We start from the raw sequence: 25,797 nt of genomic DNA on the forward strand, positions 1-25,797 counted from the left end.
TTCCGCCTTGTCTGTCATTGTACTTTTGCTTCTGTTACTCATATTTGTTACTCTTTGTGTCTATCAGAGTCTACTTCCACATACGCACGCACACACACACACACACACAATATATATATATATATATATATATATATATATATATATATATTACCTTTTAATGATTTTTCTTGTTCATTTTATGCTATAAAGTTTCCTTCACATATTTAGTAAATATGGTGGAGAAGTAAAATATAATAAAAAAGATAAGATTATTTCTTTTTCTCTAGTAATCAATGTGTGACAATAAAAATATAAAATTGTCAGTAACTAAATTTGTTTCCTTTTTTTTTTCGTAGAAAATTGATAATAAAATAATATCACGAACCGCGCGAGTCATTTTAGTTGATTGAGAGAGATAGATAATAGAATAGAATAAACTTAGCAATTGACAGCCAAGATTGTGGATGCGTTTATTAAAAATGTAAAATGTTTTAAACATTTACTCACATGACGGGCGTGTGTATGTGTGTGTGTGTGTATATATTGATTATATAAAATATATATATATAATTTACAGTAGATACATATTTTTTATTTAATATATCTCCGACATTACAATGCTTCGTTCTAGTGGTAAATTTGATAAAAATTGCCGCCGCTTTACAAGAGACACTTTGTAATTTGATAGCGAACTAGATCCTACGTTTACCATGAGCAAACCCCCGATTTAACGCGAATAAATTTTCGTTGCTGTCTCTCCCGTAGTGTCTTATTTAGCGTTACCTGACTATTTCCCGGCTCTTGTGCGTAATTTTAAAATATTCCATGAATACGTTCGTTAAATCGCTGGAAATGATGTCCATTTTATGACGAAATGTCCACGTTAATTTCCAAATTATTCGCAACCGATAAAATACTGTGCAAACTGATTTAGCTTTCTTTTGTAATTGAATATTTTGTTGCACTTTGAAATTTTTTAACTAAATAAAATTAAATCAAGATATAATTTAATGTATTTTTAATTTAAAAAGTAGTAAATATCATCTCATTAATATTTTATATCCTTCTCAAGTCGCATACGGGATGATATGGGTGTTATAATTCATTATAAATCAATTAATATATGATTTATGTTTTTGACACGTATTCATGAGAGAGATCGAGGGGAGTGACTCGAGAGATCACGAGATCGAATGATTTATCGCCGTAATTAATTCGACATCGGTCTACAGCTAACTTCCACGTGAAGATATAGAACGCGAGAGGTACAGAACGGAAGAAAAAAGATCATGTCCAGGAATTATTAACGATTCTATGGATAAACACAATTCTCGGATTTACGCTTCCGCTCCTCGTACACGCGAAATGTAAAAATTACATTAGTCTTCGAGCATTGTGAAAAATTTGCTCCCTTCCATTTCGCTTTCTGCATAAATGCGTATGCATTACGTAAATTTATTCGGAAATTTGTGTTTAGCAGTTTTCCACACACCAAACTATTACAATGTAGTAATTACATTTGCAACTGCAAATTGCAAAAAAATGGGGCAGTTATATTTTTATAACTCGGAGTCTTTTAAATTTTTGATATGTATATTGCTATATTTTGCAACACGACAAAAAAACAAGAAGTATAATATTCAACATACATTTATTTCAAATTTATGATGTTAAAGTATATCTCTTGCAATTATTAGGTTTAACGGATTTCCAAATACTCTGCTGCAATACTCTGCTGTGAATAGTAAATTTCGAACACACAATATTGAAAATTACACTGCTCATCTAAATATGATTTTGTCGATGAAAGCCTGGCCAAAAATAACTAAAGTTCATCCTGTGCATCGAAGTTTCTTTCATGCAAGGTTCCTATCATAAATGTTTTAGATTGCACAAAACGGATGATCGATCCGGGCTTACACAGCCGCACGTGGCCGATTAAGAGAGTCATGTCTCTAAAAAGTTTGATGTATTCCGTGAGTGTAAAATTAGATATTAAGTATATGCGTTAGAAGTTCAAAAATTTTTTCAATCATATAGATTTAAGTTATTACTTCATCAAAAGATCAATAAAGCCAAAGATACGAAAGATATCTTTTATTTTAACGAAAGATGTATTTGATTTTTGTGTTTAATATAAATTTTTTGATTATGTTTTACAATAAACATAAAAATCATTAATAAAAATAAACAAATAAAACTTGCAATATGTTCTTTGCATACACATTTCTTCCAAACATAAAATATTTTTTTAATATCAATTTTAAAAAATTAATATTCTCTAAAAAAATATACTCTTTAATAAATTTATAACTTTTATTTTTATCTCCCTTTGTATTCTTTACATAAGTATTAAAAATATTTTTTTTTAAATTATGACCCTTTTTCAAAAATGAATTTGATGATATCATTAAATTTAATTTATGGATCTATGTTTTTAATTATTTACCGCAACATTCCTTTTATTAAAAATTATACTATTAGTATAATTACAGAGGAATTATTACTGTATAAATTAAGCATAATAGCTACCAGCATAGTGTTTTATTTTCACGATGCCTAACGAGAAGCTTTGTTCCAACTACAACTCAGTTGCCGCTAGTCAATCATATTCTATTCTACACCCGTCGTCGATTATGCTGACAAGCAATAATAATCGGCGGCTTTTCTGTTCCTGCTGCGCATGGATCCTCAAATTAATCTCGAGGAGAATCTAATTAGTTGGCAAACAATGGCACTGTGATACGAGACAGAAACGCGAGGATGCGGAAACTGCGTCGATCAGTCATTTACAGACCGTCAGGTACCAACGTCGATTACTCTTGCCGAGTGCACTTAATCTACGATATATATTGTTAAGCATTAATCGCGGTAGCGCGGAATGTTACATCGCGCAGTGATAATCGATAATCGCAACGTTCCGCCAGCGCGCATGATGGATCCCGCCGGAAGATTCGATTATCTGCTCCATTTTTTGGTAGCGCGACCAATCATTCATCGGCCGATGAATCATCGTACTCTTATGAAGAATATTCTGTGCGCCAATAAATTTTTTCCGCGAGTTTAGCGTGAAAAGAAACACATTTTTAAAGTTGTGCGATCTTAGCTTTTTATATTTCGAAATTTTTTATTTTTTATTTTTCGTGCAAGTTTAAAAAAAAAGTTGATCTTTTAAACTCTTTATTAGATTAAAATTACGATATTTTTAAATTTCACTATTGAAGAGTTCTCTAATTGAATTTCAGTGATTCTATTTAAAAAAAAATTAGTATACAGTATATATAGATCTTTTATATAGAGAAAAAGTGTGTATTGTAAAATATCTTTTTGCACATTTCGATTAATTTTATTGGATATTTTTGTGTTAGTAGAAAAATAGAAATTGTAGGAATACTTTTTTTTGGAATCGATTAAATTTTAATAAAATCGTTTTACGAGAAAATGCTACATCTCTCATGTAGTTTCTGTTGTTCAGCAACATCGCATTAACTGCGTTATCCCGCGGACATCCCATGTCATTTGAGAACTTCCAGTACCCGATTTTCAGTGGTGCAGTCGAGTATATGGTCGGACACGCGTTCGCGCTCGACTGCCGGTCGTGTCGATAGCTTGCAGTGCTCGACAAGCGTATCGATGGTTTTACATCTAGGTCCCTTGCAGTCATTTCATTCAATATCGCCAAAGGTTCCGAGTTCGACGAGCGAACGTAGTATTTTATTATACTGATCAAACATGGTCGCTTCGGTCGATCGTGGATGATCACTCGTCGCCTTGCTGGTCGAAACTAAATGATACAATTTTCAGCATGCCTCTCTCTTTCTCTTTCTCTTTCTCGTTTTCTCTATCTATTTATCTATCTCTCTCTCTCTCTATTTTGATGTTTGTCCTTTGTATTTGTTTATTCGAATTAAAGAAGAATATTGTAGTTTTAAGTGAATTTGTAATAACCACTGATTGTAAAATTGTTAAAAAAGCATGATAGAGTAATTTACGTGCGCGTTAATTAGCATGTAAGAATTATAAATTTCTGATATATATTTTTTTATTTTAATAAAGAGAGATTAAATATTTTAGAGATTAAGATATTTAGTAGAAAATATCAGAAAAATCTTATATTTATGCAAAATATAAATTTTAAATGCATAATTGTTCTATATTTTTGTTATAAAAATGTATGCAGACACATTTCGATAATTTACTGAAATATATTTTTATATGTAAAATATTATTACATGTAAAAATAGAATGAGAGAAAGAAAGAGATTGAAATTTGCATACATGTAATTTTTTTAATGGATAAATGTATAATTACATTTTCCAAGCAGGTTGCGCAAATTTTATGAAAATCTCCAACGCGCACGGAATGTTACAGATTATCTTGTTTATTCTACTGTACGATATAAAGCGAAACTAGAATTTACACGACTTTTAATTACGTATCTGTCACGTTTTGAGTCAGCATTCTCATTAATTTAGTATATTTTAATTATTTGTTACATTTTAAGTTAAATTAATGAGATTAGATAAAGTAAGTATGTAGTTAGATCTAATCTGATATAGTTATTAAAGAAGTTGAGTAGCTAAGTAATATTGAGATAACTAATATGGAGATAGACACAAATAATATAGATAGTTTGATCTATATAAAATAAGTATAAAATTCATAATTATGTTAATCTTCGATGATCTCTTTCAAAGAAGAAATTTTTTAAAAAGATATAGTGTAAATTTCAGAAAAAAATTTTAAATACATTATTATATAATATAAAAGAAGAGGCCAGTGTTAATTTTTAAATAAATTTTTTAATTTATATTACAATAATATAATGAATAGAGTGTTTTTATATGTATTGTATTCAGAGAAACATTATATAATATTTCAGTATTTTCTTGTAAGAAAATGAAAAAAAATCTGATTTTTTAAATTAAATATTTTTAGTTACTTATTTTAGTTACTTATTTTATAATGCATTATAATGTGTAATGTAATATAAAGATTGCATCGGTGGTATGATTTTCTTGTAAACGTAAATTATTATCCGGATGCAGGTAGTAATTATTGGCAAATGTCTTAACGCTTTCACGCTGTTATTGTGCTCGAAACTACACTATCTCCGTCGCGAAACCTGGCAAAGTATTTGAAACAGGAATAGTTGGAAAATAGTGGGAAATGACTGGCCGTAATGTAGGTTGCAGCAGTATTACGAACTGTACGCGCCATGTATTTTTCTGTAAGTGCTTCAGAAACAACCATTATTCCTTCCGTCTTTAACGTCGACGGCAATTATCAGTGTCTGAATTGCTTTTATTAGCGTCGGGAGATTTTCGTTGGCAACTGAAGAAAAGCAGTTAATATTAAATGATGAATGAATATTTTCTGCAACGTTGAAGACGCTATCAGTGCATCATTGCATTGATACAAAAATTTCTTTTTCGAAATAATACAATACACAATCAAGCACTTTTTTCTTTTTTCCTCATTTTATATTTAAATTATATTTTAATTATTAAATAAATTATTTGCTGATATATATATGAGAGAGACAAAATGTGCAAATAATGGCATTTTTAAGTCGATTTTTCCAAACAATTTATAATGACATATTAATCTAATAATAAAAAAAACATCGTTATTAAATAAAGTTATATTATTATTAAAAATTATTATTAAATAAGTACTATATAAGTATATAATTATTTGCTTATTCTTTTTTGGAATAATAACAAATAAATTTGATACTTATATATTATTAACGTATAAATTAATATTATTCTTGATATGTTTAAACACAATATATTTAATATGTTCAGCAGTATGTTTCTAATTCTTTTGTAAAATTTTTTCGTGTGCAAGTACTCCGTGTTCTGTTTTTGTGACTCAGTTTGAAGTACGATAATGAAAGGTGAAGCTGCGTTCGACTTTACCCGAGATGTTCAAAGTGAAGGGAGCACGGTAACGATCTCGTTTCGAAGATTCGGATTGTTAGACCTTTTACAAAAGAAAAGAAAATTGCTAGATGCCATGTGCACAAGCTTTAGAAGATTTAAAATGAAAGGATCGTACGAATCATGATAAAAATAATAATTTAAAGGAAAATATTGTTGGATGAATTAGAAGCATAGTGATATGTTGCTATTTATATTTATAAATATAAGTAAAAATGCGTAAAATTTTTCTATAATAATTTTCTATAATAATTTAATAAGAAATTGTTTTTCTCAATAATAAATAGGTTGATTTCAATCATTGAAAGTGTGAACTTTCAATAATTTTATTATCATGTCCATTTTTATTATGAATTAACTTGCAAAAATTTAATCTTTAAATTAGTCTTAAGTAAATTTGCAATATTGCAATAGTGTACAAATTTTAGATTTAATAAATATACAAATTTAAATATACAAATTTATAGTTTATTTAAATGAAATTTAAAATAGTATCGAAAATGTGTAAGTAATTAAATTGCACTTGATCAATTGGATCTTTACCAATAAGAGAATCGACGAATAAAAGAATTCAAAGGCAAATCTACTAGCGATTGAAACACTGAATTGCTGCTACGAAAAACTAGGAGAAATCACCCATTCGAATGAATGGTACCAGAGTAGCTTCAAAGTGCTCTTTCTTGCTTCGACCAGGATGGGTTGTCGTGACTTTTCATGGCACAATTCTTTTGAAAACTTCTTTATTCTTATTTTTGCGAAGTTTTACTGATACGAAAATCAACGTATGTTTGTACGAACATCAAATAATATTTATTTTCTGCAGAATATGATTCGAATGATTCGCGTTTGAATTACTAAAAAATGAAAATAAATTTGCTTCGTGCATATATTTAAAAAAATAAAATCTTTCTTTTTAATTATATTATAAACATTTAAAAAAATTTTCAAAACTTTTGTTTTAAAGTTGACATATTTTAAATCATTATTTGTTTCAATTTTCTATTTTTTATTTAATACTTTAAAAAAAATGCAAAATAGCTTAAAAAAGAAATATTAAATCGTAAAGTTTTGCGAGAATTTAATTTCTTTTTATAAATGCTTGAATATGGTTCATGTGAACGGAAGAAAATTTGAGATGCGGAAGTTTGAATTTATATACGACTTCGTTCTAGACTTTATGCTCGTTTCAGCCGCAGTTCCCCAATTTTATAGAAATTCGTGGAACTCTCATATTGGTGGAAACTGGATGACGTAGAAGGTTTAACAAGTCTGTAATATAGTTGATTGTAACTTTCTTGTACAAACTCTGGCGAGCAAATGTATAACAGCAAAATTAATTTGTTTCAACAATTGCATTAAACAATTGCATAAATTAGAGTTGAAATGTTTGTGATTCAAACAATAGAAAAATTATAAATAGCAAAACAAAATATATAACTGAAAATTAAATGATACGAATCGCGCTAGTAGCAATCGATACGATTTTTCTATCCATGGACTGTTATAATGCGCTACGTCATTTTTCATCGATCAATCTTTATTCGAAGCTTTGAAAGAGACCAATAGAGTCAAATATAGGATCAATAGAGTAACGTGAAATTTACAGCCAATAGTGTGAGCACTATTGTTGTGATTTAACGCGCTATTTGCCGAATAAAAGATTGAGAAAATAGTAATTCTTTCTTAATTTTATTTTATTCGAGCTAATTTCAAAAATGATTTGATTCATTTCGTTCGTGATCACAAAGCGTTGTTATAGTTATAATTAGTTTAGTGACTTTGATTTATGATAATATATTTTTGTTATCGATAAATTTTTAATATACAATATTACACAAGCGTATATGATGCGCGATTTTTTTTTCATATCGATAATTTTGTGATTACCACAATTTTTTAGAACAGAAGAAAATTACACTCAAGTTTACATCGCACATAGTCGGTTTTGAGGATTAAGGCGGAAGATATGTTAGCTTACTTTGGGATATATAGAGGCAGCTTTACAGTTTCGCCTTACTTTAAACATCCCTAAGTCTTAATACAGTTTAAATGACTTTACCGTCGCTGCGATCAACGTTACGTACTTTGCATAGGTAAAACTCAACATTATGCGTTCGCGAACAATCTTCAAGATTTGTTCTTTAAGGTTTTGATCGCGCGTACGCTGAAAATTTTCTTAAGAACTCCAAGGTATAATATAAAGCTGACTCGACAAAAAATCCAAGACAAGAATGGAAGCCATAATAAAGCAGCCCATTCTGCAATGTCGCCTTTCTTCTCCGTCCTTGCCGTTATCATCGTCGTTGTATTTTCTCAACGTGACCTGCCTCTTCGTTTTTTAATCTGTCCTCCATCTCGACCCTTTTAGAGGCAAATTCGCTTCAAATTGCTCCTGAAAATCTCATTTCCACTATCTCTATCTGCGAGAGATTCTTGTCAAAAAAAGAAAAAAGAATTATGCGCCGTTATGGAGGATACATGAACTGCCTCCGACATAGCGCGTGATAAAGCGCGCCGGAAAGGGCGGCGGAGCGAAGGATCCGGAATGAAACAAGAAAAGCAGGACAAAAATACGACGTAGAAAGGATGAGAAGACGCGGCCGCTATTTTCCGCTCTTTGAAGATCGTTGATATAAAGCTTCCTCGAACGATGTTTTCGTGGTATATGAATCGTATCACGTGAACTGTGCCTGCGGTTAAAATTACGAAGCAGGTTGCGAACGTCGATAGAATGTATGTGCATGTGGAGCGAGATATTCAAATTGCTTTCTCTTAGAGTTTGTTCCTTCAAGAAGAAATTCTTCCTACGCGGAAAGTGCTTCGAGCCACGTATTTATGTTTCATTACTAAAGTCTGATATGTGAAAACATACAACGAATAATACAACTTAATCCTGAGAATTTATCTTGTGACATTTTTGACACATTAATCAAATGGGTCGATGAAATTTTTTAAGTTTCTTGTTTCTCGGAAAAGGAAAAGATTCTACCACTCTTGAATTTTATTTAATATGTTAGTGAGTAAAATATTTGCAATAAATACATACATAGTTATGCATCATAAGAATTGCCATCATAGCATTTATTTATGGATATTCTGGACATTTAACTTTAAAGAAGAACCGATGAGAAAATGAAAACTTAATCGAAGGATTTGGAAGCACGCAAAGTTATATTGATCTCATTTCATTATTAAGGTAACAACCTATAGAAATTACTGCCGTATATTATATGTTTGTCACGTCTCATCCTTCATTACAGAAAATGTTGCCAAGGAGACAACATAAATTAAGTGTCCTAATTAAGGGTACGGCTATTTCACATAGAAGATCAGCGAGAAATTGGGATGGGAAATCTCGACACGCGCGAAGAAGTAGTTTTCTCCCTAAAATGAAGAGCTCTAGCCAGAAATTGGCCCTTCGGGAAAGAATGACATTAACTGTCGTCTGAATGTTTGGCGAGCTAGACATCCGGTATTCAGAAGAAACTCAAGGGAATACGAACAAGCGTATCCAAGAAATCGTATCCCAATAGATACCAACGGATCAAACAAAAAAGAAAATATACTTGGTAGCGGCGCTAAACATCAAAAGAGATGATTAGATAATCAATAGATAGTCAAAAAGTTTTCTCGATTTTCTTTGATTTAGATTCGAAAATCTTCATTATTCTGATATCTTTATTATTAGTGCATAAAATATGATTTCCATGAAAAATCAAGTTAAATGAAATTGAAATTTGCTTGATTAAATTGATTCTAATGACGAATTTTCTATATCAATGTTAGAATAAAATTTATAAATAAATTTATAAAATTTAAAATTTAGAAATAAATTGATTTCGTCATATGATCGATGTAAAATAATTTATTCTATCGATTATCGGCTTGAGTACCATAACCGATGCGTGTGAACGACACGCTGAAACTCACTTAAAATCACTGACGACGCGGCAAAAATTTTTAATGCTCAACCTGTCAAGCACGGACGGCGTGAAAATCCATTAAAATTTCCGAGCACCATTAAAAACGACGCTGTAACTGTTTTCCTAGCAAGATGTCGAGAGCTCTCCCGTTATTAATATTTTCATAACGTGATTACTTCTCTTTTTGTCAGAAAATCATTTTTATAAGATTGCGCGAGATACAAATTGTTTTCGCAAAATGAAAGGCGAGTGTACACAATTTTTCTCTAGCTATTTGCATTCTATACATTGTATAAAATATTCAAATAAATTGTAAGCAAAGCTAACGCATTTTATAATTCATTGATTTGGATTGAAATTTTCAATATGAGATCCTAATCAAGTATATAATTCTATTTACTTAATTTATTACTTCACACTTTTTCTGACATTAATTTAACTTTTCTACATCTTTCAACTTTACATGTATGTGTGTGATATTCTCGTAAAAACATTTTTACATTATCATTGATAATATAAAATATAAAATAATTCATTTCTTTTTGTATAATTCAATTTTTTCGTATGTGACACACAGTCTTTGCTTTTTAATCTTCCTGCAATAAATTCATCTCCCTCGTTTGCGCTCGTTTTACAGTTTTTGTAGTTCTGAACGAAATCGCTGTGTCGCTACATCTTCTTGTAAAGAGCAACCTGTAAGAACAACCGCCATCAATCTTGATTGCGAACGAGAGTTTGCGAACTGCTCGATCGCGCCTGATTTGAAAGTTACGGAATTTGGGAGACTTTGTTGCCTGGATGAGAATAAAGATATCACATTGAATAATGCTTCGACGAGGAAATTGACGTGTGCAAATAATGCCTCAATGTTTGGCTTTCTCAATTGTGTTCGTGTGACGTGTTCCGGTTAGCTTAAATTATATCTTAGAGTTTGCTTTTCTTGTGTAAATTTGCCGATTTAAATTTACAGATTGTTCTTTACATTGTAAAAATTCCCATTTATAAAGCATGTAAAAAATAACGTGTGAAGACTTTTGCTATATAAGTAATATAATTTTTTAATATTTTTTAATTTCTTTTTTATTTTAATTTCTTGATGATTATCTTTTTTTTATCAGCATTATAATTCTTGGTCAGTTTCCTGTAGAATTTTTCAAATTATGACCGTGTTGTATCGCAAAGAAATCTTATTAAGGCGACATTGAGAAATTGAAATTTGCAATTATTGATAGCTCTAAAAATTTAGTTTCTGATTCACGCTCTAAAACATATGATAATTTAAAGAAGAAATATTTACGCGACCTTGCGAATGCCTTATAATGTTGTTAAAATTAATTTTACACTTTATATAATATATGTAAAGAAAGCCGTTGTATTTTTAAATCTCAAGTTATTTGTCGTAAAATTGTTTAAACTATAAATAATAAATACTGTCTAAGCATTTTTCTGATAGCACATGTCGGATAGCTTAATATTGAGAATAGTCACAACATTTATCGATCTTACAAATTGTCAAATTGAAGAAAATGCGTGCGGAGAGTCTTCCGGAAATATTAGATGTCATTGAGAGGTCTGACGAATATATTTTCGAGTTCGAGGTCAAGCAGCCCCTTTTACGGGTGTCTCGCCATACATATTCGAGTAGCATCCTTGCGACTTGATCTATCTAAGCGACCGTCTTTGTAATGGAAATGTCTGTCGGCGTTGCCTACTACCGCGTTTCCTCGACGCAAAATCGCCATGTTCGTAAACTCCCAAGATTCTCACGAGACATAAATATTCCTTTCAGAGAATACGGATAGGCAGAAAAATATATCGGTTGCATCCCTGTAGAATTCAAATGACAGTTTATGTCAGTTTGCGGTGATGAACACGACCATTCTTGGATCAAAATGATTCTCATAACAATAACTTATTATATTAAAAATTAATGTAATAAAAATTCGTTTTAATTCTATGGAAAAAAATATTAATCTTATAAAAATGTATATATTAGATAGATATAAAATCTAGGCAAGAAACTTTTTTTTAAATAAATTAGTTTTACAGATTTTATATCTGTTTTGGAGAAAGAATATTTTGCTATTAAATATATTAAATGAAAATAACAATAATTAGTAAAAATACGTTGAAATCTAACAAATCATTTTTCTTGTATAGAATCCAGCATTCGTTTATTGTACAATTTTTCATGTACTCGAAACTAGTTGCAAAAATTTCAAATACTCGCTCAATACGAACACATTCCAAGTCTTATTGGCACAATCCCTGTGAGATAGGAATGGATGCAGTCAACCGGAGATATTGCATGATTGCACTGTGACGCGTAGAATGTCTGTCATACCCGTCTGGACGTTTGTCAATCCAGTTATCAGGACAAAGGTTTGTTCGCCACCCACATAACTATTCTGCTTTTCTCTTGTTTGTACATTCAGCATATTTATATTTTGTAGGATAACTATCTGTTGTTCCATATTTAATTGCAATGCCAAGACATATTTCCATATTTAATTACAAAAATTTAGGGATGTTTATACTTTTTAAAAATATCTATTTTTATGTATTTGAATTATATTATGATTATTTCTCTTAATTTAGAGAGACTAGAATTTTCAATATGTTATTGTAAAAAATTATATTAATTAAATCATATTCTTGTTTAAAATGTAGACTATCAAAGATAGAGAGTGAAAAGCTCTTCTCAGGTTTTTTTGCAAACATTAATTACTCCACTAATCGACATTTTTTGTCATATGTTATATAACATTATTATCAAAATTCTTGTATCTATGTGCAACCAGACAAGAAGAATTTTTTGGAAAAATTGTGTTAAAACGCCTCTCTTCTCTTTTTTCTTCGAGATTATACAAACCGTATTCCCGACTCCCAATTCCGACTCGCTGCGGCACTTTTGCGAATGGAGTCGCGTCTTTTCGACAATGGGCAAACAGGAGAACGGTCGAGATTTCCGTGCGTCGAGGATCCTAATTGCGCTCATGGCAAACATTTGCATTTCAAGGGGCTTTTGCTTGTCTGCATAATGTTTGACACAGGTGCGCGTTCGAGTCAGTCCCAACTAGTGGGAACAAGTATAAGTACCACAAGAGGATACTACTTGCATGCTTGTGTATTATCACACACATACACATAGTACTTGTTAGTGATAAGCTACTCGAGGTTCAAACAGGTGCACTCGTTTAACAACGCCCAAGCTAACTGTAAAATTTTGGTCGAATACAATACATTCTCGCGCTCCTCGTGCGTTTACAATGGACTCTTCAATTCCCGTGAATAGCGAGAATTTTTTGAATTATTGGATAACCGAGTGAATTTAACTATTATATTAGATATGATTGTTTTGTGATTCATATTCCAATATAGTGGCTCGTTATTAATACGATAATTCCTAGCTTACTTTTGGCTCATTATGAGAGAATTACTATTATTCAACAATTGTTACATTAATTTGTAGCTCGACACATATGCACAGTTTATTCGATTAATGAATCGATCAACCTGCTATTGCAAATGGCTCTATAATCAATCAACTGTTCATTATCAGTAAATTGCGTAGTGGTACATTCTGAATTTTGAAAGTGGTAATTTAGCAAACAATATGTAGAATTTAGCATTTAGCATTAATTCGTTATTATGTATTTAATATTATTTAATTCGCTATTAGATATTCTGTTAAATCGTGAATAAAATAAAAATTACAAGCATCGGACAAAAGTAACGGACAAAAATAAGTGTCTGTTAAATTATTTGATTTAAACCGTTTTTCGCGAGAGTATTTTCTTTTCACGAAGTGCGTCCCACACGATGGAGTCGCAATTTTGCGCATTACATGTAACTAAGTGAAACTAGAGCACAAACGAGTCGGCTGTAAACTACGATTAAAGTTCGAAATGCATCGTGCCGTACAGGCGTTATCAGTAACACCATTCGTAACAATGCAGCCTCCCTCTGTGCCCTACATTCTGCTGATAAAACGTGCCCATATTATTTCCTATCACTACTATATCGCGAAAACAACCTATTATGTATTCCAAGAAATATAACATCTACTAGAAAGTTTTAAAAAAATATATATATACTATACAATATTCTTTTCTTTTTCTCTCTCTCTCTCTTTTATGACATTAATAATAATTAATTTTATTGATAACAATAATTGTTATCTCTATCAATGCTAAGTAATATTATAAAAAGAAACAAATTTTTTTACTCGCACGTTAGAGATTCTTGAATTAAATTTAAAAAAAATTGCATCTCTCTATCGAGGATCATAAATGCATTCTTCTGTAAAAAATTCTCGTTTATTATATAGGAAATCATGCGGGAAATAGTTAGTTTGCACTAATCGACAATTTCTAACCAGCGATTTTCAAGTTTCGCTCGGTCTTCTCGCGCAAACGATTTACGCGAAGCAACGAAGCGTACACATATCCGATCATCATCCCCTTCGTAGTTCTCTCGAGCATTGATTTTGCTGCGCCAATCAAGAGGGCTCGTCCGCGCGTCGCTGAAAAGGAGACAGAATGAGATAAAGCGGCTAGTTGGATCGGAATCCAGCGACTCGTGTAACTCCGGTGGAATCGAAAGGTAGTCGTTCGGAAGGAAATCTCGCGAACCCTCTTCTTCTTTTTCTGCATCCGCATCCCCCTCCCGTTTTCTCCTCGACCTCGTCCTTTTTCTAGTTTCGAACTTTTTCCTCTCGTTTCGTTCTTTTCTCTCAGCATTCAAGCGACGACTAAACCAACGCATTGACGTCTTCGCGGTACGTCTGACCCTGACCGACAGTTTTTACTTTGCGATTAATTCAGTTATTTCCTTTTTTTATATCTATAATATGCGCTTTGCCGTTGTATATATTTCATCGAAACTGATATATAATTAATCACGATAAATCAGCTCATCATTAATATGTTATTATTAATATGATAGATGTTTAGATTGGCAGTCGACGTCTTAATTATATAAAATTAGAAAAAGCAATAATATTAAAGATATAAATTTATATCGTGTAAATCTAAAGTTAAATTCTGCTTTTAAATTTATTCTTAAACTATTATATAATATGTATATATATATATATATATATATATATATATATATATATATATATATATATACTTTATATAAAATCTTTTTTACAAAGTAAGTAGTACATTACAAATCTTAACTTTGTTTTCCTCAGAAAATGTTTCTGTTATCGTATATTCTCTTTTTAGGGTATATTTTTTTTTATTATTTTTAACTTTACCTCTTTCCGAAATATCGCATGAAAATCAAACATTTTATCCGTCCATTCCGAACATTTGCGTGCTTGTCATTGAGTAATCGCGTGCGACGGCGAAATATCGCGAGCGCGATTTAATCTTTCCACACTCGCGCGCGAATCATTTCATCTGTCGTAATTTTAAGCGAGGTGCCGGTGCTATTATGCGTGAACGATGCCTCAACTGTTGCATGCAAAGGATTAATTTCACGTACCGACGCGAGAATCTTGTTTGCAATTTCTTGCCTCGCGGGTATTAGTACAGGGTGAAATCTCCAGGCCTGAAATTTCTCTCCGACCCAATTCTCCCTATGTACATACCAGCTGCATGATCCCTAGGGAGAACTAAAGTTCCAGTCATTTCTTGCCCGGCGGAGCAGGTCGCTGAGATGATCAATGTAATGCGGCTTGCCCAAAAGTCACGATCGATATCAATCGAACACCCCAATGCTTCACATTGAAAGGACATCTTAAACCTGAAAATTAAAATAAAATAATTATTGCTAATTAATCTGAATCAAGTATTAGTTTGAATTAACCAAACGTGAGAATTAAAAACATCTCTTGGTTAATATTTGAAGGAATATTTGACGGAAGAAATATTCTTCTTGCAAAGTTAATTAGATGATATAACTCATTAGAATTAATTCTACGAGTGATATTGCTAATTTATAATTTCATGAGATTGCCGAGAGTTTAATGCTAAACGATTTAATTAATTTTTATATAATTATGGAACTAAAATCTGATTTAAAGTAATAAGCTAAATTATTTTTATAAGATTTTTATTAATAATAAAATAATTATATATAATAAAATATCATTTTGCTTATAAAGTTGACTATTTTATAATTGAAAATAAAATAGGAAGAATAATGACAAATTAAGAGTTGAATCCCAAGAAGGGGGGGTTTTCGAGTAAAATTTTATTTACAGAATCCGACAAGAAAATTTCATATTATAAATGTTAATTGAAGCGAATAAACCTGCATTTCTGCTCAGATGAATTCGAAATACCTCAACTCCAGGGTTCTCCAGGAGTTCTATTTTGCCATCCTTATAACCTCTTGCACTACCATTCGCATTAATGCTAGCTTCATCGTGTAAGCACAAGGTTAGCAAATGTCTTAGAAGTTATGGCATAATACTGCCAGCCAGTTTCCAGTCCACACGAAACTTTTGGTAAATTTAGCGAACTAAAATTAATTAATGGCAGGCAATGTTTATCTACGAGTGCCCAAAATAGCTTGCTCTGTTAGTTGCGAAAATTCAATAATAATCATATCGGAGCGTAAAATTATGATGCAATTCTTAATTAATTGGTGCAACGTTATGAATAATTGTTTCTCCCAATTTATTTCTTCAATAGTAGTCGCTATTAAATTTTTATTGTCATGGTATAAATAAGTAAATAACATGACTATCTACGCCATGTTCCGAGTATTTAAATTCGATATAATTTAGTAATTTTGCTCAACGCACGAAACACGCACGAATCTTGTGTAATAAAAATATCAGGCACAGTTTTCTATAATTAATTAAGTTAGGTAAAAAACTATGTCATCGCCCTTCGAACTTCAAGTGATTCTTGTGCGAAATCCGAGCCTAATAATCGAGAGAACAACGCTAACCTTAAAGAATGAACAATTTCCTGAATTTTACGAATTATTTACTAAAGTATGTACAATATTCTGTATGCGATAATTATCTATGCCGCATGAAATTCTCTTAATGATTAGTCCAAAATAATTAAAAATTGAATAAATATTTGTAATGTGTTTGTAGTTTTTTTTACAAGAGCATTATATTAATTATTTTGTGCAATTATTTTATTTTAGATATCTATCAATCTAGTTGATGAACTTATTTTTTTTTTAAATATTTCTTACTAGGTATCTATCTAGTTTTTTGCATACAATACTTTTGCCATATTATATTTAAATTTAAATTTAAATATTTTATTTCAAAATATCTACGTTATTAATACACGAAATATATCATTTTACCACATGTAAAACTGAATGTTACATATTTAAATAATCCTTACCAATGTAAATTACAGCAATATATGCTTGTACGGCTCATCTGTAAATTATGTAAAATGTTCTATAAAAGAATTGTTGATTGCTTCTCGTGCAGTATGGATCAAATTTATGCACATCGCGCGTTGAACGTAATTCAATCTTAACTATACGAAGCGGTACGGATTTAAATTTAATAAATTCGAGCTTTTACTATGTAATTTATTTACTAATATTATAGTTTATAAGCTAAATAAATAAATTACGAGTATTAACATGGAAAAATTATACTCAATTATTTAGTTGATGCTCGAAAGATACATTCGCGAAATATAAATCATTAATATTCGTTTGCATCATGTATGTATAATGTATTCGATATCTAATTTTTCGCCGCTCGCATATCAAGTATTTCATAATTTTATTTCTCGTGAAAATAGTGTTTTCGAAATATTCTTTAACAGAAAATTTATAATTAATTATATTAATATAATTAATAATATATTGTATTTTATTAATATTTATATTAATATTTTTATTGTATTTTATTAATATTTTATTAATATTTATATTAATATTTATATTGAATTTTATTAATATTTACACATAATATATATAGATGTCGACAGAATAATGATAATTACGAATTGTAATTTAATTCTCAATCCTTTATTATTCTCTTCTTTCTATCGATTGTTACATGATTGTTAAATGTACTGGTAGGTCCAAGCAATATATCGTAAGCAACCGTTTAGGATTTATTGGCGAATCTCCGAGCAAGAATACATGCCCATTTATAATTTCATAAGCCTGAAGGGAGGGCTTAATCTGATGTACGCAGCGGGGTAAATCTCACTTTAATTACTGTCAAAGCTAAAGTTAAAATTTCCTAAAATTCATAGCAATATATTAAATATATTCATCACTAAAGCACATTTAAGTGAACTTTATAATTGGATGGTTTTTGATGAAAGAACTAGGACATGAATTTTTTGTTTAAAATAACTTGTAAAAAATCTTAAAAATTTTAAAAATATTTATGCAAAAATTAGCGCGTATGATATATTTAGACATGGAATGTATACAGAATTTACGTGGTAACGGATGAAGCAATTGAAACTGCACAATGCAAAATTCAATCGTCTGATAATCTCCAACACAAATATATTTCTCCTCGAGAGAAAAATGAAGAACTTAACGATAATTATGATCTTGATTTTCTTTTGCGCAATCTTGATACATCCTCAGCGTATGAGATGAGCGACATGGAAGTGCTGCAGGTACATAAAATTTTGATTAAAAATATGATTATCATTCTTCAATATATTATCACAGTTATCTACTTTGATGTTGGCATTTCAAAAATTTAATCAAAGTTCTAATCTATAACGTCGATACTGCTTATATAGCGAGCTCTTTTGAAAATTGAATCACCCGATGAACCTCAAGCTGCATTTGATCATTTCTTTGCCAAGACACCGATTCCGTACACATGTGAATGGAAGGAAGTCGACAGACAATTGAAAATTTTAATGAAAAGTGAGCTTAATAGGATTAATTGTAAAATAACATCTAAAGAAGAGATATATTGTCATTACGCGCAATATTTTACCGTTGAGATAGATATAACATATTCATTATGTTTCCTCGTGCTCGTAAGAAACTGACGGGTTGTTTAATAGTAAATCAGCGTGATGCATTGATCCGTGATAACATTCGAAGAAATAAGTTACGTTATAAGAGAAGAAGAATGCTTTTAAGCGAATCACCCATTTTCATTGCGCGATAGCGAAGAACGGAGATGAAGGAACGGAATAGCAGACTATAACTTGGTCGTTTACGTTTATTCCTCTACGGTGCTGTTTCGGCTATTACGTCGCTGCAAATTCGTTACAGAGGATCGGTCGGACAAAATTTATTCCATTTTACGATATACGTTCCTTGCGTTATTGCATTTCCTGTTTGATTCCATGTGACTTTGCGTAAAATTGCTGTAGCACATCCGTATTTATTGAAAAGTGCTCTAAAGGTCAAGAGGCCAGACCCTATCGATCTCCAACTTGGTGCACTTTATTGAGCCTGCGACATAGTCGATTATTTATTCAGTTATACATAAAGAGAAGAATCATCAAATTTCGACTTTGATCGATTGAAAGTATTGCTTTCAAAGAGTTTAGCGAGTGATAAAACGTTCGAAAAAGGCTATGTAGGCATAGCCTTGCGCGATGCACAGAGTTAATCACTTGTATTTTCATGAAATAAAAGACTAAATGGACTTCTCTTTATTTTACGAGAGTAACTCGTTTCTCCGGAAATGGTAATCTCAAATTTATTCTTCGAGCGTGGACTGACTGACTGTTATTCCATGGAAAACTCTTTTCCAGAGAGAGGGAGGTATGGACTACAAAGTTGAGGAACGAATTGTGCTCGTTCGCCTCGCTTTACGCACGTGTGCACGTTGTTCCGGTTCTCCGTTTGTTGAAATATAAAATAGCGGAACGTTGCGCTAGGACAGCATAGCAGTTATCTTGGGAACTTTACCGGTTGGAGTGGTTAACTCCTGATTGGCCGCAGAGAGCAGAAATTCGGTTTAATTAATTGCTCGTAGAATTATTTGATCAAGTTACTAAGCAAAATTGGTGGACGTTGGGAAGTTCAAGAATAATTGGTTGACCAAGCAAACCCGCATACGAAGAAAGTACACATGCCATTCAGGAATCAAGCGGTCTCATGAAGAAATCGATATCTAGTTTCTTGTTTACTGTGGCTTAATTGTGTTCGCTTACATCGTTAATTTACTATGTGACGTTTTTGCGGATGCTATCAGAATTGTCTCTCTCGATGAAATAATATTTTATTATTTCTGCTTATTTCGTAAAACGCTTATTGCCGATATAAATATATTTTGTTGTTGTTTGTTGCGATATCAGTTTAGTTACATGATACGGAAATCGCACTAATTAATTGCAATGAAATCACAGATATCATTCTTTCGAAGAATGAGTTTAAATTTCAGCGTAATTAATTTCGCCCGAGAGAGAGAGAGAGAGTTAAAATCACCTACTTTAGAAATATTAAAATCGAAATGCTTGCAGGAAATTTATAATATGAATTTTATTTTCCTCAAATTATTTTTTATAATTTTTCAATAATAGAGTCAATTTACAAATGCAACGGTTTCAATTTTTCATCGCGAGATGAATTGTAATCATAACATTTGCCGAGAACAATCTGAGAGCTGGAAAAAAGAGAATTTCTTGATTTTCTTGAATATATTCATTAATGGTTGGTAGTTTAATTAACGAGTCTGCTTGCGGAGACGTAATTAATTTCTACGATTCCTCGCAATGTTTGCGCGCCTTTGGCATTTATTCAGGACGCGATGCCAAGGAGCAATGACGGCGAGAGCCCGAACGGTCGAGAGGAAAGTAGCTCGAATGGTGGACATATTCAGCACCGTCGTGGAGTGGAAATTGCTTTTCCTACCCGCTGTACAACAATTCGTGCACATGTATGCGTCACGCACACACATAAATGCCCGAGACCCTGTTATTTTCAGTATACGCGATACCGTCAGCGCGCGCAAATAGAATCCGCAAATCTTTTCCTTCTCTTTTCGTCGCCTGCCCGAATATATATGTATATACGTATCGCCTCTCTTTCCTCGCCCTTTTTATTTTTCTTCGTGATTGTATTTTCTTATGAGAAAGTGCTACCATTGCTTCAATGTCGCGTCGTCAATTCCCGTAGTCGGCTTGATTACACGATTTCGTAGATGGATTTCATCACAATTTTCTTTTTTTTTTCTTGGTAATGAATATACATAAAAATGTAGGTTTTTAATTTCAATAAATTCAGTTTCAAGACTTGAGTTGAAAGATAACACTTATAAGAAAGTAAATATAGAAACAAAACAAACAGAAAACTGAAAATGGTTGTTTTTCAAATATGCAATTTATAGATAGATATATTTGCGCTCATATTGTGTAAACATTTACTTTATACATCGTGTGCCGCAAATATCAGTTGACATTCGGTATAGGAGAGGGTATTATATATAAATATACTTCACACACATCTCTTTGAAAATCATCGTAGGAGAGACAATTGGAAAGACTTGAAAAATAAAATTCACAAAAATATTCAAATCTTCAGTATTCTTTTCTATCTTAGTCATCGCCGCATGATTTTTGTCTTTCCATTTTCGCGATTTTCTTCGCCCATCTTCGCGATTTTCTTCTCCATAGCGGCGAAAATCTTTCTCGATAAATTGAATAGCTTTGCGAGCAGGATAAAAGCACCTATAATAAGGTCTTGCCGGCTTATTGAAAGTTAGATTTTCGTACGTCTTCCCATTGTAAGGATCAAACTGAACCTAACGAGAAAGAGCTCTACGCGAAGAAAATCAAAAATTACGTTTGGCGATAATAAAAAGCTATTAAGCTGCTTATACAAAAAAATAAAATATCATGTTGAATGAAAGTTTTCTCAACGATTGTGTCAGATATTTTCTTAACCAATTCACTATTTAGGATTTCAAGATCCTACAAAACAAATCTGTCAATAAAAAAAATTAAAAATTTTTGAAACAAATTTTGTTTAAAAAAAACATCTAAAGTTGCAAAAACTTTTAAAAATCGTGGATAATTTTAGATTGCTTAAGACACCTTATTCTCCTTATATTGAGATATCGCATTGATGTTTCAACACACAATATAAAAATGTATTCTTGGACAATTCATAAATGTGCTGTAATTATAGTCTATCTCATTGAGAATGCATGTATAGTATTGATTACACGATCTCGTTTCCGCTTATGATTAAGTAAAGAAATTATATAGCTGACATTGCCGTAGAAACTTCGTTAGAAATGGATTATACTCTGTACTGTTTGCATATATATTACACGTATTTTTTATCAATAAATATATGCTGCGGTTTAGTTTTTAAATTTTAATAAGATATTTTTACAGCTTTTAGAGGCAAAAAGGATAGCAATCCATAAAACATTTTCGAAGTTGTACATGATTTATCATCCGACAAACAAAAATCTCAAAGAAGAAATAAAATAGTGGAATATCTTCTTAATTAATAAAATAATTATTAATAGTTTTATATATATTTATATATATTTTTATGACATGTGATGTTATAATGATTATATATTTTGTAAAGCGCAATAATTTTTAATATTCGGTAACGTTTTATAATACATTATCTTTAATAAAAAACATGCTTATTTTATTATTATTATGTATTACATTTGTTATAACAATACGTAAAGCCAGATTTATAATTTTTTGTAAATCATAACAATAATTATGGTAAAACGCGAGATGTATTTTTATACTTTGCTTGTTTCTTCACAAATGCTTTTATCTCATGGTTTTTACGCAATTTATCCTTTTATTTATGATAATTTGATCTATAGAAAGCGATATAACTTTACTCCGTCATCACATTATCTGATGTAATACGGTAGATAAAGCTTGCACATAATAGAAATTTCATTTGAATCGAAATTGCATGGATCGCGCATCTATTCCTTAAGGCATTTCAGGAAGGAGAACGTTTCTCCTTCCTATAACAAAGCATCGTCATTGTTCGGTGCATGAAATGTAAGCAGCGATTAGAGATTCGCTCTGACGTCAATAGCTCCGAAAAGTAGCTGCTGCAACTAAAGCAACATCCGCACGGCAACGATGGTGTACGCTGATAGCATAGTGTCGAGCGATAACGGCACCCCATTGTGCGAATATCGATCGATAGGGGTACGCACATGTATGTGTATGCATTTCGATCGGCGCGACGGTCGAGAACGACGGATAACAAACATAAAAACAATAAAAGTGGGAAAAATACCGGCCAACCATATGTACCGAAAGATAAATTAATCCTTCGAGATTGAACATGCGCCGGGTTTTATGTTTGCTTTATTTATTTGTTTGTTTAATTAAGTTTCGTGTCCTGAGCGTGAACCAGCGATCTATTTCCGTTATTATATCGTACAGAATTTGTACGTGTAGAATTAATCCAGAGAAATTGCTGCCAGTTTTCTTTATGATTTGCAATTACAGAATTTATTTTTTTTCTTTCCTTTTTAGTTTCCGATTATCTGTTTGATTAAATGACAATTTAAAATAATTTATTTATTATTATAAAAAATTTGGAGATTTAAAAATTTTGAAATCACATAAATAAAATATTAAAAAGTATACAATAACAAGTTTTCCGATTACAATAAATACATTCTCATGTATATGATACGTTGATGAATAACGTAAAATTAGTTCATTACTATGATAAATTCGAATAGGTTAGAAATAGAAAATATAAGAAATTATTTATATACAGATATTTAACGGACTAATTTTATAAGTTCTGGAAAGATTCTCCTTTTTATTATAAAAGCCTTTTTTTTTAATTTTCTCTTATTTAAATTATTGAAATAAACAAATTACGTAATTAATCGCGTAATTAAAATCTTGCGCGTATGCGATTAATTAAACTAATATACAGATACTAAATTACTCGCTAAAGTTTGCTGGTATCTGATACTAATGATCTCATGACTTCTTCTCTTCTCAAATTATTAAGCTTGTCCGACTCATACGCATGATATTTTAACACTTCCGAATTCCACGATCGAAAAGAATTTTACAGGAGAATCACATTTCAAGCCAATAAGGGATGGTAACGATCATTTCAAGCAAGGGTTAAGCCCAAAGCGAAAGAAGACGGAATTGATTGATGGTATTGACGCGAATGGGATAATGTATCTTAATCGATTTTATTCAGCGTCACCTTATCACGTCGTTTGATTTTTTGTACAGTGCGCTGAATGAATGTGAATAGAATTGGATAAAATCTTTCAATATATGGAACTATACGGACAATATGGCTGAATATAAACTTTTCATTATGTAAAAGTGTAACAATAATCTTAAAAATATTACTTTATTTTCATTGCTTAATGCACTTCGATATTATAGCTATTGACTGAAGATTAAAGTTGATTGCTGCTACAGCTGCTTGTTAGATTATTATCAAACTTTAATACCACTAACTTTAAAGTATCTTAAACTCAACTTCGTAGCATTATTATTAATAAGATTAAACTTTGATAATATTGAATTCTGCAACATAAATAAACACAAAAGTTTTTCAATAGATATATATATAGTAACAAATCGCTAATAGTAAAAATTTTGTTTCGTAAAAATATTAAACGTTTGAAAGTATTTGATTTAAATTTATTTTCATTTGGTTCGCAAAATTGAATATCCGAGAGACTATAGATTTCTAATTACTAATAACTCCATTTTTATATTCACAAAGTCATCAAACAGTAATGTTCCAATCTTGCGTGCTTATTAGTAGCTAAATCGTGAGTATTTCGCATAATTCTTCCTGGGTCGGAGTCATTTCTCTAAAGCTATTCCTTTTTATTCCGCGAGCGTATAAGGGAAGTTATAGGACTGTTGAGTTTCGGACGGTCGTGGCATCGTAAAAGTTAAATACTGTCGGGCCGACGCGCTAAAAAAGTCATTATTCGTACAGTTTCAGTAAGTGAACTTTACGTCCTCGTAAAATGTAGATATCGAACCGGTACTTTCGATCTAATTATAATTTTCCACTCGAAAGTTAAGATATAAATCAAAAGTATTTCAAGCTGAAATAACAAAGGACTCGTGCACAGTGCATAATGCAACATCGACACCCGACGTTTAAGAGCATAAAAAAGTATGACATATAAAATTGTAATGTTATTTAATTCAATTTTCTTTAAAGTTGATAATGTATGGTGAGTGAATATTTTAATCCCAATACGAACAATGGAAGTAATAGTCCAGCTAATTTTTGACGTTCGGTCGTAATTCTGGGATAACGCGCACCTGCCGCCAGCTCGGTCAGTAGGATGGCAAAAAATTTATGTAAAATTATAGAGCTTGATATTCTACGCTGGAATATTCTGCTCTGCTATTGGCAAGTACTACTGAAACGAAGGATATCACTGAAGCGGAACTTTTTTTACTTTACTTCCTCGATTAATTTAACGAAAAGTTATCATGGGGTACATTACCGGTGCGTTTGATACTTCGGGAAACAACTGCGTCAGAATCTGCAAAACCGCGTTATGTCACCTCGGGACCACCGAATCAATAGAGCTCCCCGACTGGCGGCGGTTAACTATTTGCATTGCCACAAGTCTGGATCTGTGCTTGCGTAGGCGGACGTTGTACGCTAGAATTGCCGTACAGAATTGACGTACGCATGCACGCCGATCTGAGTGATTTGTTATGTTCAGTCTATGTCTTTTTTTACGTGAATTTTACGAGAAACACTCCGCAATTTCGGGCTTTCGAAGATGCGAAATTTTTCTAAACATTAATTCTGCTGATTTTTTTTACGTAAGTCTGCACAATTATGTGCCCGTAGCCGTAAGTTGCGAGGTCGCTTTTTTCCATCCGATAAACGGAAATCCCGACTGCCGAGTGGATTACGGCGTAATCCTTCCACGACATTCGAAAATCTGCCGCAACGGCGTATTATCCTAAATCTCTATTTATCGTTCTATACGTAATTTTATACAGAAACGAGTAATCCTTTTTATCGCAAGTGATGAGAATATTCCATCTCTTTA

At 31.5% G+C, this 25,797-nt stretch overlaps 2 protein-coding genes across 4 annotated transcripts in view; both read left to right on the forward strand.

The window, feature by feature from the left end:
• LOC145971245 (uncharacterized) overlaps positions 1-25,797 on the forward strand; it is a 97,752-nt gene that overhangs the window by 24,573 nt on the left and 47,382 nt on the right. The gene's annotated exons all lie outside the window — the stretch shown is intronic.
• On the forward strand, positions 16,543-22,352 carry LOC145971249 (uncharacterized). 3 transcript variants are annotated; one of them, XM_083098724.1, is made up of 5 exons: positions 16,543-16,809; positions 17,877-17,986; positions 18,241-18,433; positions 18,563-18,692; positions 22,127-22,352. In XM_083098724.1, the coding sequence occupies exons 1-5, from the start codon at positions 16,690-16,692 to the stop codon at positions 22,156-22,158; spliced, it is 585 nt and encodes a 194-aa protein (XP_082954850.1). In that variant the 5' UTR covers positions 16,543-16,689; the 3' UTR covers positions 22,159-22,352. The 3 variants fall into 3 exon arrangements, with proteins under 3 accessions (XP_082954850.1, XP_082954849.1, XP_082954851.1); XM_083098723.1 differs by having other exon boundaries at positions 16,544-16,809; positions 17,877-17,998; XM_083098725.1 differs by lacking the exon at positions 16,543-16,809 and adding an exon at positions 17,247-17,332 and having other exon boundaries at positions 17,877-17,998.

The sequence above is a fragment of the Camponotus vicinus genome, unplaced genomic scaffold (assembly GCF_025532165.1).
Source record: "Camponotus vicinus isolate PSW18456_S1 unplaced genomic scaffold, iyCamVici1.0 SCAF_4, whole genome shotgun sequence".
NCBI lineage: Eukaryota > Metazoa > Arthropoda > Insecta > Hymenoptera > Formicidae > Camponotus > Camponotus vicinus.

Bases quoted from the DNA above. Each gene is read 5' to 3' on its own strand.
- LOC145971249 (XM_083098723.1), top strand. From the start codon at position 16,690: ATGTCATCGCCCTTCGAACTTCAAGTGATTCTTGTGCGAAATCCGAGC. The intron at 17,999-18,240 runs GTAAATCTCACT...GAATGTATACAG, and splicing joins AATCTGATGTACGCAGCGGG to AATTTACGTGGTAACGGATG. The intron at 18,434-18,562 runs GTACATAAAATT...CTGCTTATATAG, and splicing joins GCGACATGGAAGTGCTGCAG to CGAGCTCTTTTGAAAATTGA.